This window comes from Vigna radiata, chromosome 8, assembly GCF_000741045.1.
Source record: "Vigna radiata var. radiata cultivar VC1973A chromosome 8, Vradiata_ver6, whole genome shotgun sequence".
Lineage (NCBI taxonomy): Eukaryota > Viridiplantae > Streptophyta > Magnoliopsida > Fabales > Fabaceae > Vigna > Vigna radiata.
This window is the reverse complement of record NC_028358.1, coordinates 1940388-1953052: the sequence shown is the minus strand read 5'-3', so window position 1 is coordinate 1953052 and position 12665 is coordinate 1940388. Positions and strand designations below refer to the sequence as shown.

The 12665-nt window shown below is 26.5% G+C and overlaps 2 protein-coding genes across 2 annotated transcripts; both read left to right on the top strand.

The window, feature by feature from the left end:
* Window positions 1-873, top strand: LOC106770037. The gene is made up of 2 exons (XM_014655857.2): window positions 1-263; window positions 377-873. The coding sequence occupies exons 1-2, from the start codon at window positions 131-133 to the stop codon at window positions 628-630; spliced, it is 387 nt and encodes a 128-aa protein (XP_014511343.1). The 5' UTR covers window positions 1-130; the 3' UTR covers window positions 631-873.
* Window positions 874-9807: 8934 nt separating this feature from the next.
* On the top strand, window positions 9808-10344 carry LOC106770036. Its single transcript, XM_014655856.1, has one exon. The coding sequence runs from the start codon at window positions 9808-9810 to the stop codon at window positions 10342-10344; it is 537 nt and encodes a 178-aa protein (XP_014511342.1).
* The last annotated feature ends 2321 nt before the right edge of the window (window positions 10345-12665 follow it).

Below are 12665 nucleotides of genomic sequence, written 5' to 3'. Positions count from 1 at the left end.
TTTCCTTTCATTGAGTACTTGGTTCAAGTTCTTTGTCTTTGGGACAATGATCCTTATATATAAAACCCAACATATGATGAGGACAATGTGAACCAAACCAAAACTTGTCCAACAAAAAACACAAAGAAAGATGGAGAGTTCAATGAGACTTGAATACTTGATGACTGTCTTTGCTGTTTCCGGAGGCATGGTCCTTTTGTTTCACCAAGCCAATAAGCATTTGTGCAACAAATTCTTGAAGAAATTTGAGTATGAAATTAGAGGTATATGTATATATTTTTCTTTCTTTCTTTTTGGTGTCATCATTTATAAATTCAATCCCTTTTGCTATGTTGAATTGTTGGGGAGATTTTGAAGTTTTCTTTCTTGTTGCAAGGTTCAACAAAACATGAAGCAAAGAAGAAGGTGAGGTTTGCAAAAGACAAGGTGGAAGTGATTCCTAATGAGAATATTTCTGAGAGTGATAGCATAAGCTATGCAAAGGAACAAGATGTCATTGCTAAGGTTATGGATTTGGATGATGCTGAAAATTGGAAGCATGATGAGAAATTTAAGGATGTCATGCCTCCAAACAGGGTAGTTCTATATAGGGGGTTGATGAATAATAGGAAGGAGAGGTTTGATGTTTGATAATTTCGAACACCCCAAAAAAAAAAATCTACATTTGGGCATCTAGTTCTATTAAATAGTTTAAGGAATAAAAGATTGATTGAGGGTTCTTGAAGGATGTAGCAAATTACCTTCTTTTTTTTCTCTTTTTTTGCTGAAATTGGGTTAGGGTTTTGGTGGGATGGGTTTCTAAAAGGAAGTTGCAATTAAGCATGTAATTTTGTGTAATGTGAATAAACTAGCTAATTTGGTTTGGAATATTAATTGATTCCCAGAAATGAAGATCTTTTATATGAATCTATCAACATTTTTTACTACATTAAACCTTTCCAATTATGTCACTATTTTATTAATTTATATATTTAAAATAGACTAATTACAAATTATCACATAAATATCGTAAAGAAATTGTAAAAAAAAATTGTTAAAAAATATTTTCCTAAATTTGCTTTAGTCTACGTTGGACCAATTTAAATCGTTGGAAAGAACTCTATGTGGGACAATGAAGTTAAAAGTTTTCATGAAACTTTATCATATGGAAAATGATATTTTAACACCTTTTTTTTATACCATTTTGATACTGTACACGTGTTAAAATGTAATTAGATGATTTCAAATTAAAAAAACAAACTTTAGTTTTTCTTTTCCAAATATACCCCAGCCTCAACTTTTTTAATTTGAAATCGTCCAATCACATTTTGACACGTGTGCAATGTCAAAATGGTGTCAAAAAATGGTATTAAAAATATCATTTTCCTTATCACATCGTCTGTAACATTCTTAAAAATATTGAAAGAAAAGAAAAATATTAAAATGAGGACAAAACCAGAACTCGTAAATTGTAATCTCAATTGCATGTTCTGCTTCAAAGGTAAAATGTATATAAGTAAAGGTGTTTCCAAACAACATTGTAAAGAGAAATAGCTAAATAAATGTTTTTAAGTAAGCTCAATACTTTTTAATATTTATGCTTACATTTTTTGGGAACATCTTAATAGATATGCATTGTTTTAAATTAGATGACATCTTAGTAAATTTAAGCAACTTTTTCATCACTTTTATGAGGTTGTATATGATGTTTTAATTATCTCTTTATGGGGACCTTTTATATTTTAAACATGATTTTATATTATTTTCAATAAAATATTCTCTTTTTAATTCACTTATAAATAACAACACTAATACAAAATGTGAAAACAACAAAACTAGAAAGATATAAAACGATAAATTTTCTATGTTGGTTATAATCAAACTTGTAATATTTTATATTGATTATAGTCAAACTTGTAATATTTTACAAGTTTCGTATATTAGTTGTTTGTAATGTTGAAAACAACTTTTCACATATGTGAATTGAACCCATTTTGATAGGTGTTATAATATGATATTTCAGAGAGATAATGATAAAGAATTAGTACTTGACTTAATTTATAACATAGTGCCATATTAAGTATTGATAGGCTTTTTAACAGAAGATTTACTAAAAAACAAGATCAACAAGATATTAATGAGATCTGAACTTATATAAAAGATTGATACAATTTCTAATATAAGACAGTAAATTTATAGATATTCTATTTTTATATATTATTTAACTTTTTCATTTATATTTAATGTAAGATTTTTATACTCATAGAGTTCTTAATAAGCAAGCATGAAGCATGAGGAGTAAAAAACAATTTATATATGATAATTCATTTAATAGTAAGTGATTCTTCAATTTTAAAGTGAGTGGAGACATGATAATTTTCCATTAACCTCTCTAAATTTACAGTCCATATTTATCATGAAAAGAGGACACTATGGAGAGAAATAATTAAAATTAAGAGGATGGAAAAAAAGGATATATGTTAGGTAACTTCAACACGATTCTAAAGATTTAGAATAGAAAGGTTTCTCAAAATATAAATCAAAGTAAAGAAATTATCATTAGAAAGATGAGTGAATTAGACAAAATAGATTGTTGAAAGTTTAATAGGGTAAGATCAAAATATATATATATATATATATATATATATATATATATATATATATATATATATATATATATATATATATATATTACAAGTTAAATTTATAAAATTGGGTTAGACTTAAGTCTATTTCTTAATAGGTTAGAAGTTTCTATCGATTAAAGAAAAAATCAATTTATAATATATAAATAAGTATAAATTTTATTTTACAAGTCATTTTTGTAAAATTGACTTAAGCTTAAATATGATATCAAAGTCATGGGTTAGAGTATATCTTAATAAAGTCTCTTGGGTCTTTTATTTTACTCACAATTGAACTATTGTCGGACCACTCATTAATGTCTAGTCTCATAGTTAATATGTATATGTCTCAACATTAGAGGGATGTGTTAGAAGACTCATATCGACTAAAGATAATGTTATCTTATAATGTATAAGTAGGTGCAAACATCACCTTCCAGACCGATTTATTAAGATTGAGTTAAGCTTAAAATGTACTTCTTAACATGGATAAAGACAATGGTTTAGATGAAAAGAGAAAGGTAGGGAGAAAATATATTTTTTCTCAAGTTGAAAAGACAAGTTTAAAAAAAGGAAGCATTGGAGAAGTCTACAACTAAGTGAATAATGGTAGGTGATCTAACTCTAAGTACTTTCATTTGATGACTAATTGAAGGAGATCAAAGAATGTGATTAAGATGTATAAGAATTCATGGAGAACGGTATAGCCAACCAAAAAGGCTTAAAGAAGAGGTTAAAACATTCTATAACAATAAATTGAATGAGACATCAAGGATTAATATTAGGCTAGATGATATAGAGTTATTTCCAATATTTTTACAAAATAATATGATATTGACAAATATATTCATATGGAAGAAATTGAAAATATTGTGTGAAATTGTGAGAGTTGTAAAATGGAAGCATAATGAATAACGTAATAATTTAGTACAATGAAATCAATCCAAACAATAAGTATCTTGAGTTGTTCTTTTTTGTGAAGTTTGTAAATTAGCTTTCCAATAAAGACTACATAGATTTTGGATATTTTCTATTGTAAATGGGTGCATGTACAATTGCAATAAAAATAAGGTGCACAACTCCGTTCTTTAGAAATTATGAAAGAGAAATTCAGGAGGAAGATATGACATAAGATACGAGTGCGACAAACATAAAGAATTGAAACCACCTATAATATAAAATCTTAAGTCAATGAGCTTATGTATTTTATTCTTATATTTTTCAAATTTCTCATTTCTATTCTATGAGACTTAAACTCACTTAAATTATGAACAATTAAGTTTAAAAATGATAGGAGTAGACTTCTCGCATCTTATCTTCAAGTTCTTATATAGTGTCTCCAATAATAAAACATTAAATTACTTTCAGAAAAGATATAATCTTATCATGTACATGTTTGACTTTCTAATTGACTACCTTCACAAAAAATATATCATAAATGAGATTGTCTTGAACTTGGGTGGGATAAGTTTACTCACATGAAGGGTCTGGAATGCATTTTCTAAGTCGGAATACATGAAAAACAAAAAACAAAATGTAAACATTAAACCATAAAGAATGGATATGTTTATTATACAAAGTTGGAATGAGTCTAGGATGTTCAATCTCTAATAATTTGATGCATGGTTATCAAACTCTTCGAATTAACTCTTAAACTCTTACGAGTTTACGTTCCCAGACATGGCTTCCGAGATAACTCGAAAGTTAACTCTTTTCTACATAAACTCTGTAGAATTAATTGTGAAATCGGTAGGATCGTGTAGAATCGCGAGTTTGGAGCGATTCTACGAGTTTGAAACGGTGAAAATTAAGAAAAATAAGGTCGTTTGGTCTTTTTTTATTATATATTTAATGAAATGCATCAAAATTAATGACAATAATCCAAGTATTTATGTTTTACAATATTTATTTTTATAAACTATATATCTATAAATTTTATTTATTTAAAATTATATAATTTTGTAGACTTAATTGAATTAAGATATTATTTATATAATATTTTTCATCTGAAATAAACTCTTACGAGTTTACGAGTTGAGTGTACGAGTCGAGTTTACGTAAACTCGCGAATTTGATAACTTTGATTTGATGAATTGAGAATATGCAATAATTTTTTTATCATATTAGATTTTGTGTGTTGTGTTGATTAGTTTTAATTTTAGGATAACACATTATAAATTATTCAATTAAATTTTGAAAAAAATAAACATAAAAATTTAATAAAACATTATTCTTTGCATTACACAGCAAAATAGAGTATCTTTTAAGAATTTTATTTTCAAAATTTCTTAAATTTGAAACAAATGTACATATTTCTCTATCATTTAATCTTTAGATTCTGGTATGTTTTTTTGTTGCTAATATTGAATTCCAAACTACCTTAATTCTAACGAAAAGTTTAATTTATAATTCTATACAATCTATACACTAAACATGATTATACATTACGATTTTTACTGATGCATTTTACTAGTGGTCAGAATTTATTCATAATTACTATTAAATATTTATCAACAATTTGTTGTTGTCGATAATTATCAATGAATTTCAAAATTGTGGATAAAAAATTTTGACGAATATTTTACCAACAAATTTATAATTATCAGTAATTCGTCGTTATATTCAAATTAATAACAGATTCACTACTACTAGATTGTATCTGTCGATAATAAATTACTTTCTTGTATTATATGATTGCACACAATACTTATAAAACACTAATCACATAAATATATTATTTTTTGTATAGTTGTTAATACTAAAAGTTTTGCAACTTTATTAGTAATATATTTTATCAAAGATTTCATAAAAGTTATTTTTTATTATAACTATATGATTATAGTTATATTTAAATAATCCACTGAAAGACAACTATAATATATTAAAATTAAATTTTAAATTAAAATACGAAATATAACAATAATATAAATATATGCGGTAATTTAAATGAGAAGAATCAATTGCATATCTGAACAAAAATTTAAAATGTGAAATCTATATTTAAATCTATATTACTTCAAGTTTATTTAAATATAGATTGATTAGATTAAAACTGAAGTTAAGTTGATTCTCAAGTCGAATTAATCTCGAATATAGATCAAATCAATCTAATCTATGAATGGAATTGAAATTCATAAATTAAGTTAGATTGATTTAATTAAAAAAAATTAAATTATTTATTGTTGTAAGTCGAATTAGAACAATCCAAATTAAAAATACAACAAAAGATAACTCAATCTAAATAATAAGCAAGTTAACTTTATATGAAGATCAAAATAAATCAATATAAGTTAAAAATTAAATAAGTATCTAAAATTAAGCTTAATCCATATGAGCTCAAATTAACTTGAGCTATACTAACACGAAACATGCATAAACTTTAGACCTATTAGGAACCGCAAATATATTGTTAATTTTTACTATACTTTTTTTTTCCCAAAATAACATTCTATATAATAAACAGAAACTAAAACTTTATTCACATTTAATTTATTTTAAATCTGCAACAATCAGATAATCACGTTTTTACTTTACGTATTTTAAATCCTGTAGTCTTTTAAAAGTCGAATTTGAACGGAATTGGAATTTGGTCCCATTTTCCGGTTTTCCATTCACGGAATATATTTTATATGATATGATGCTGACATTTGATGTATAATTGGCCATCTCTAGCTCCTTATATACATATATATTATCATTTTTTTAATATCTTAATTTCGTGTATGAGATTTGAATGACATTTTTTTTTAATTTATTTCTCGAACTTATATAATCTTAATTATGCATTGTAATATTAATTAATGAATTAACATATTCAAAAGGTTACAAAATTTTAACGTCGTATATGAATTTATTAGCTTTTTCATTTTAAATTTTAAAATTAGTTTTGTTCATAAAACGTTTTGAAAAATTTAAAAAAATATTTTTCAAAGATAAATATTGATAATGTTTTCTTTGTTTTTACATTTGAAACGATTAGTCGATATATATATATATATATATATATATATATATATATATATATATATATATATAATTCAAATTAATATAAAGTATACCTTCAAAATAAAAATAGTAGCAGTTTTGTAAAATATGTTAAACTGTTATAATTTTAATAATGAACATTTTGTACAGATTACGTTTTTTTTTTGTAATATTAATATTATAACAATAATAACAACTTAAAGATAATAATTAAATGGAGGGAAATAATTGGTTTTAACTTTTTCATAAAGAACTAATTCAAAATACATTTTTAATTTATATAATATGATACTATTATACTAATAGTAATAATAATTTTGGTCAGAAATATATTTTAAAAAAAGTGGTAAAGTATATATTATTTGAACAAAATCAATATGCAAGGTAAGGATTGTTTCTATTTCATACTACGTAAAATCTTCAACTAAAAATTTATTAAAAGTTATGTATTACAATGTATGAACTAACTTGTTATTAACTTTAATCAAACCTTGAAAATTAAATCGATAATGGTTCGAGTCAATTCTTAGATCATATAGATATCATTGGCTTAATGTTGATGTTAGAAACTATTAAATTATAGATGCTGGCATGTGTAATAAAATGTTGCTTCTTTTTTAAATCCTTGGCTTAATAATATGCTGGCAAGGTGTATGAGATTGAGATGATCAACTCTAAGATACCTACTATCAATTCATTTAAAAAAAAAAAACTAATAATACCAAACATCACTTTTGGATTATGTAGATATAAGAATTAGTCGAAAGAAAAAAGATTGATTAAAAAAAATATTATAGCAATTAAAAAATTGTGAAACATAAAAGAAAAAAAAATTATTTAGTTGTAAAGTAATAAAAATATAGATGAAAAAAAGAGATTAAAATTTATAATGAATAATTTAATAAGTGCTTATAAATAAGTTGGATATATGTATCATACAACTCGTAAGTGTGATATCTATTATTCGTAAAAGAATTAAAATTAAATTTAAAATTAATTTATATTTTATTAGGTTAAATTTAATTAAAAATAAAGTTTAATTTATATCTTATTTTACATTATATTTTATATCCTTTTGTAATTTTATTTATATATTTTTATATCCGTGAATACCCACATGTTTTAAAAATTATGGATATTTTTTAAATGAATATCTAATAGATAACGTGTTAGATTTTCTATTATGAGTTAGATAATAGATAGATATTATTTGTGCTCAATCTATCTTGTTGTTATCCTTAATAAACTCTCATTCTGAATTGTGTTAATCTCAAGTTAAATTGATGTGGTTGGTTAAGTTAAGTTTAGTTAAGACAAAATTCTAAGTTAAATTGGATAAAACCCAAATTAAATTTAATTAAATTATGTTTAAGTAAGCCTATCTGAGATATACTAATTCAAATTGAACTTATATTAAACTAAGATGGATTGATTCATAACTACATTAAATTTAATTAGCTAACTTGAATTCATTATAGACCGAGCTAAATTGATTTTATATTAAGTTATATTAAATTAAATTTGTTTCGTATTATATTAAACCAGAAATATATATATATATATATATATATATATATATATATAAATATAATATAATATAAGAATAATTTAAATATATTTTCCTTATTATCCGATTAAATAAATTTAATAATTTTTAATCTTATATAATTTACGTAAGTAGGTTTTAATAAATATACGGGATTTGCTAATCTACGTATGTTACAAAAATGTTCCTGTTAAAAAAAGGAAAACCAACTTTAAATCCAAGGGTATTTTATTAATTTTAAAATTTAATTTAAAATAAAAAAATAAAAGGTAGTTATTAAAATCCTGATTGGTCTACGTGTACGTTATTAGTTTTTATTATATACTTTTTTAAAAAGTAGTTGTTTTTTAAAAAAAAAATAAAAATAAAAGGTATTTATTTTTTTAACCCAAACGGGTTCTATAAATCTAGACGGGTTCTATAAACCCAGACGGTTCTATAAACCTTAAACCCTAAACCATTATATTTTTTAAAAGGTAGTTGTTTTTTAAAATAAAAAATAAAATAAAAAGTAGTTATTTTTTAAAATTAAAAATAAAATAAAAGCTAATAACTTCTGACGAATCAGGAATTTTAATAACTACCTTTTATTTTTTTTAAAATTAAATTTTAAAATTATTAAAATACCCTTGATTTAAAGTTGGTTTTCTTTTTAACAAGGACATTTTTGTATAACCGGTCTGAATTTATAGACTCAGAGTTAAAAAAACAAATACCTTTTATTTTATATTTTATTTTAAAAACAACTACCTTTTAAAAAATATATAATAAAAGCTAATAACTTTTTAATCATGATTTTTAATAACTACCTTTTATTTTTTTTATTTTAAATTAAATTTTAAAATTATTAAAATACCTTGGATTTAAAGTTGGTTTTTTTTTTAACAAAAACTTTTTTTATAACCTAAAATTTAGTACACTTTGCTAAAATGTACAACTGAAAAATCTCCTTACACAAACTCATATATATATATATATATATATATATATATATATATATATATATATATAAAAGATGGGAGACAAGACCTTCTAAAACTATGAAATAGTATCTGTCTGTGTCGAGTTGGAGCGGACCAAAGAACATGGTGGTAAATGTTTGAGATATTAGAATTTTATGATATGACCAAAACATTTTGTAGTTATATTGGGAAGGTATAAGTGAGGAAAATGAGTCATATTTTTTGAATAAATATATAGAGAGTTTAGAGTTAGAAATTAAGGTACTTGAGAGTGGTTGGTTGGATGAAACATAATAAAGTCAAAAGTAAATGGAAGAAATAGAAGAAAGAGCAGCAGCAGCAGCAGCCATAGTTAGTTGAATTGAGCTGCCATTGCCTACATCATTCTATTTCTAGATTAACAACACCTATTTTCCATCAAATTCCACCCATTCCAAACCCTAAAAAAATCATCTTCTTTCTCTTTAACCCTTAATTATCTCCCAAAATTCAATTTTCCCATCAAAAACCAAATTTGGCTTTTTCCGATAAAACTTGATAAACTCACCCTCTGTCTCCTTGTCTCCATGCCCGACTACAAACAAAAATATAAAGCCCTTCTTTCATACAACCTTTTTCTCCCTTCTTTCTTCAACCTTCTAAAGTTTATCGTTAGAATCCGATTCGGCGAAGAAAGAAGGATAAAACACAAAAACCAATAACTCATTCGGTTATGTCACTTCTCTCCAAAACTATTCTTATCCGACCCACGGTGTCTCACCGGAGGAGGCCATTTCTCACTCAGACAGACCCAGGGACGCGCTTAGGGGAGGTCGTGGGTGGCACCGCCGCCGTCTGCTGCTGCTTCTCCTTCGGGCTGGCCAACATGGTCTATCTCGCCGTCTACAAGTTGCCGGCGAGCCTTTGCCAGAAGATGCTGCAGCGGAAGCGGCAGCGGCGGCTGCAGAGCTTGAAGGAGAGGCAGGAGGCGGCGGCCACCGCGCACGTGCGGCGGTGCACGTGCGGGTGCTGCGACGACATCATGGGCGCGGGGCGCGTGTACCCGCTGTGCATCGACGACGGCGTAGACGTGGCGGAGCTGCGGCAGCCGAGCGAGGCGGAGAATGACGCAGAGTTGTTGGAGCTGGAGAAAATGATGTGGGAGAGGTTTCGTGGGATGGGGTTTTGGAGAAGCCCTTCTCAGATAGATCGAAACGTTGTTGTTGTTGGTGCATCTTCTTCTGCTCCCAATCTTCAGGTTCTTTTGTGAATTCATGATTCCTTGCTTCGACCATGTAACATAAAAATATTAGGTTTCTTGGTTTTTGGAATTATCCTCTCAAGTGTTCATCTTCTTTTTTTTATTATATGAACACGATTATCAATTTCTCTCTGCAATCGCTTCCATTTGCTTCAAAACTTATCATCATCCAATGGATTAGCTTTCTTAATCCAAATCAAATAAAATAATAATAATAATTAGTATGTTTCATAGGTTGAAATTAAGGTTTCCTAATTAAATTTATACATTTACACAAGATATCGAGTAGGACACCAATAATACCTATTTTTTATCCAATTCGTAATGGAAAAAATACGTTTGTTACTACTCCAATAAATATTTTAAAAATACTTATCAATATTTTAATACAGATATTCATGGATATTTCTAAATATTAAAAAAAAATATTTTTTATAAATGTTTAAAATAAAATTGTAATGAATAAAATAAAAATAATATAAATTAAATTAAATACAAATAAAATTTTAATTTTAATTAAATTTAATCAAATAAAATATAAATTAATTTTAATTATAATTAAATTTAACTTAATAAATTATTAATTAAATTTTAATTTTAATTTTTTGCTGGCAATGCATATTTACGGATACAGTAGTATAATATCCGCACATTACTCATTTATAAATGAATATCAAAATACTCACTACTTGTGGTACCAATTATCTATCGTGAATTATATTAGCACGGATATCGTTATCCCTACATTTATTAGTGTAAATCGATGAAATAACAACATGATATAACATTATTTATAATAGAAACAATGTAGTTGATTGCGTGGTGACAATTTTGTAATTATATTACATCAGTTGTTAGTATAACCTAGTAGTACACTATTTAAAAAAAATCAAAAATATGTTTAAACATCCTTTTCTTCTAAAATTAAATTGGATATTACATCGGTTCACCAATATAACCAATGTAATATCTCTAATATTCTCTTAGACACGTCTAGTTTCCTTCATTTCATCTTCATCGTTTTCACGCTCCTTCTGCTTCTTTATTTTCCTCCTCTAATTGTGCCTTCATTCACTTTCGTTTTCACCTCATACACTCATCCATTTGAAGCTGTCTCTTGCCCTACTTTTTGAAATTGTTGTGCGTCATGAGTTTAATCCATTTGAAGCCCTCGTGTAGCTCCTTTCCTCTCTTGTTAGAGTATGGTGTACTTCTTTCTTCGTGTCGCCACACCACCTTATAGGCCCAATCATGCAGCTAACGAGCCTTAGGTCTCAGACATTTTACACATTTCTCTAAGGAGGTGGTTTTGCAAAACCCTTATTCTCGTTGTCATTGCTTGTCTGTCCATCTCATCTGTTGTTGTCACGCTTCTTTGGGTTGTTAAGGGCTCCACTAAAGGTTGATCTACTTGTATTGGTGGTTTTTGAGGTGGTTTCGCAAAAACCCTCAATCTCGTCATCCCACTTTTGTCGCTTGCCTTTCCATCCCATTTGTTGTTGTCACCCTTCCTTTGGTTGTTGGGGGCTCCATTATGGGTTTCTCTACCTATATTGGTTGTTTCTAATTCAAGAGTTGATTAAGGTTTCATATTAGTTGTTTCAAGCACCTTGTGTCATTTTTTGGATGCAACAATCTTTGGCATTGAAAATAATGATATACCTTTGTATATAAACATGCTAGATTTGTTTGAAATAATCTAGAGTAATCAGATGTTAAACATTATAATGATTCAACTTTGGATGATCTGAGTACAATCTACATTTATATTTTTCATTTAACTTATGCTTTGTGAAATCAACCTAAACCATGTGAATTTGTATCAATGCATGTATCTAAATGAATTAATTGTCAATGCGGGAAATACTAATATTTATGGTTTCATTGAGCCTCAAATTAGGAATAAATCAATACACTCTTAAACTTACATTCAACGGTGGATTCATGCATCCAAGAAAGGAATTTACATCGCCCCTTATATTCATGCATAAGCTGAACTTACTCACTTTAGTTATTATCTTACTAATAGTAACTAAAATCCTTATTTAATAGGTCTCATTAACAATTGATTATTATTTATCACATAGATCATATTATCGTATGGTTTTGTTCATTGTACAAGAAGTCAAGCAAAAGAATTAAAAACTTTAATGCAAAGTATATGTATGGATAACAAAAGTAATTTATTTTAGGGGTTTGTTAACACGCGTACGCCTGTTTTTCAGTTGGTACGTTTTAACAATATGTACCGGATTATAATAGACAAAAATATCCTCATTTATCATGGATTCTAAGTTTTAAGGTAAAGGATATTTAAATAATTTTCATTC

Coding starts and splice junctions, on each gene's coding strand:
- LOC106770037 (XM_014655857.2), top strand. CDS start 131: ATGGAGAGTTCAATGAGACTTGAATACTTGATGACTGTCTTTGCTGTT. Junction 264..376: donor ATTTGAGTATGAAATTAGAG/GTATATGTATAT, acceptor TCTTGTTGCAAG/GTTCAACAAAACATGAAGCA.
- LOC106770036 (XM_014655856.1), top strand. CDS start 9,808: ATGTCACTTCTCTCCAAAACTATTCTTATCCGACCCACGGTGTCTCAC.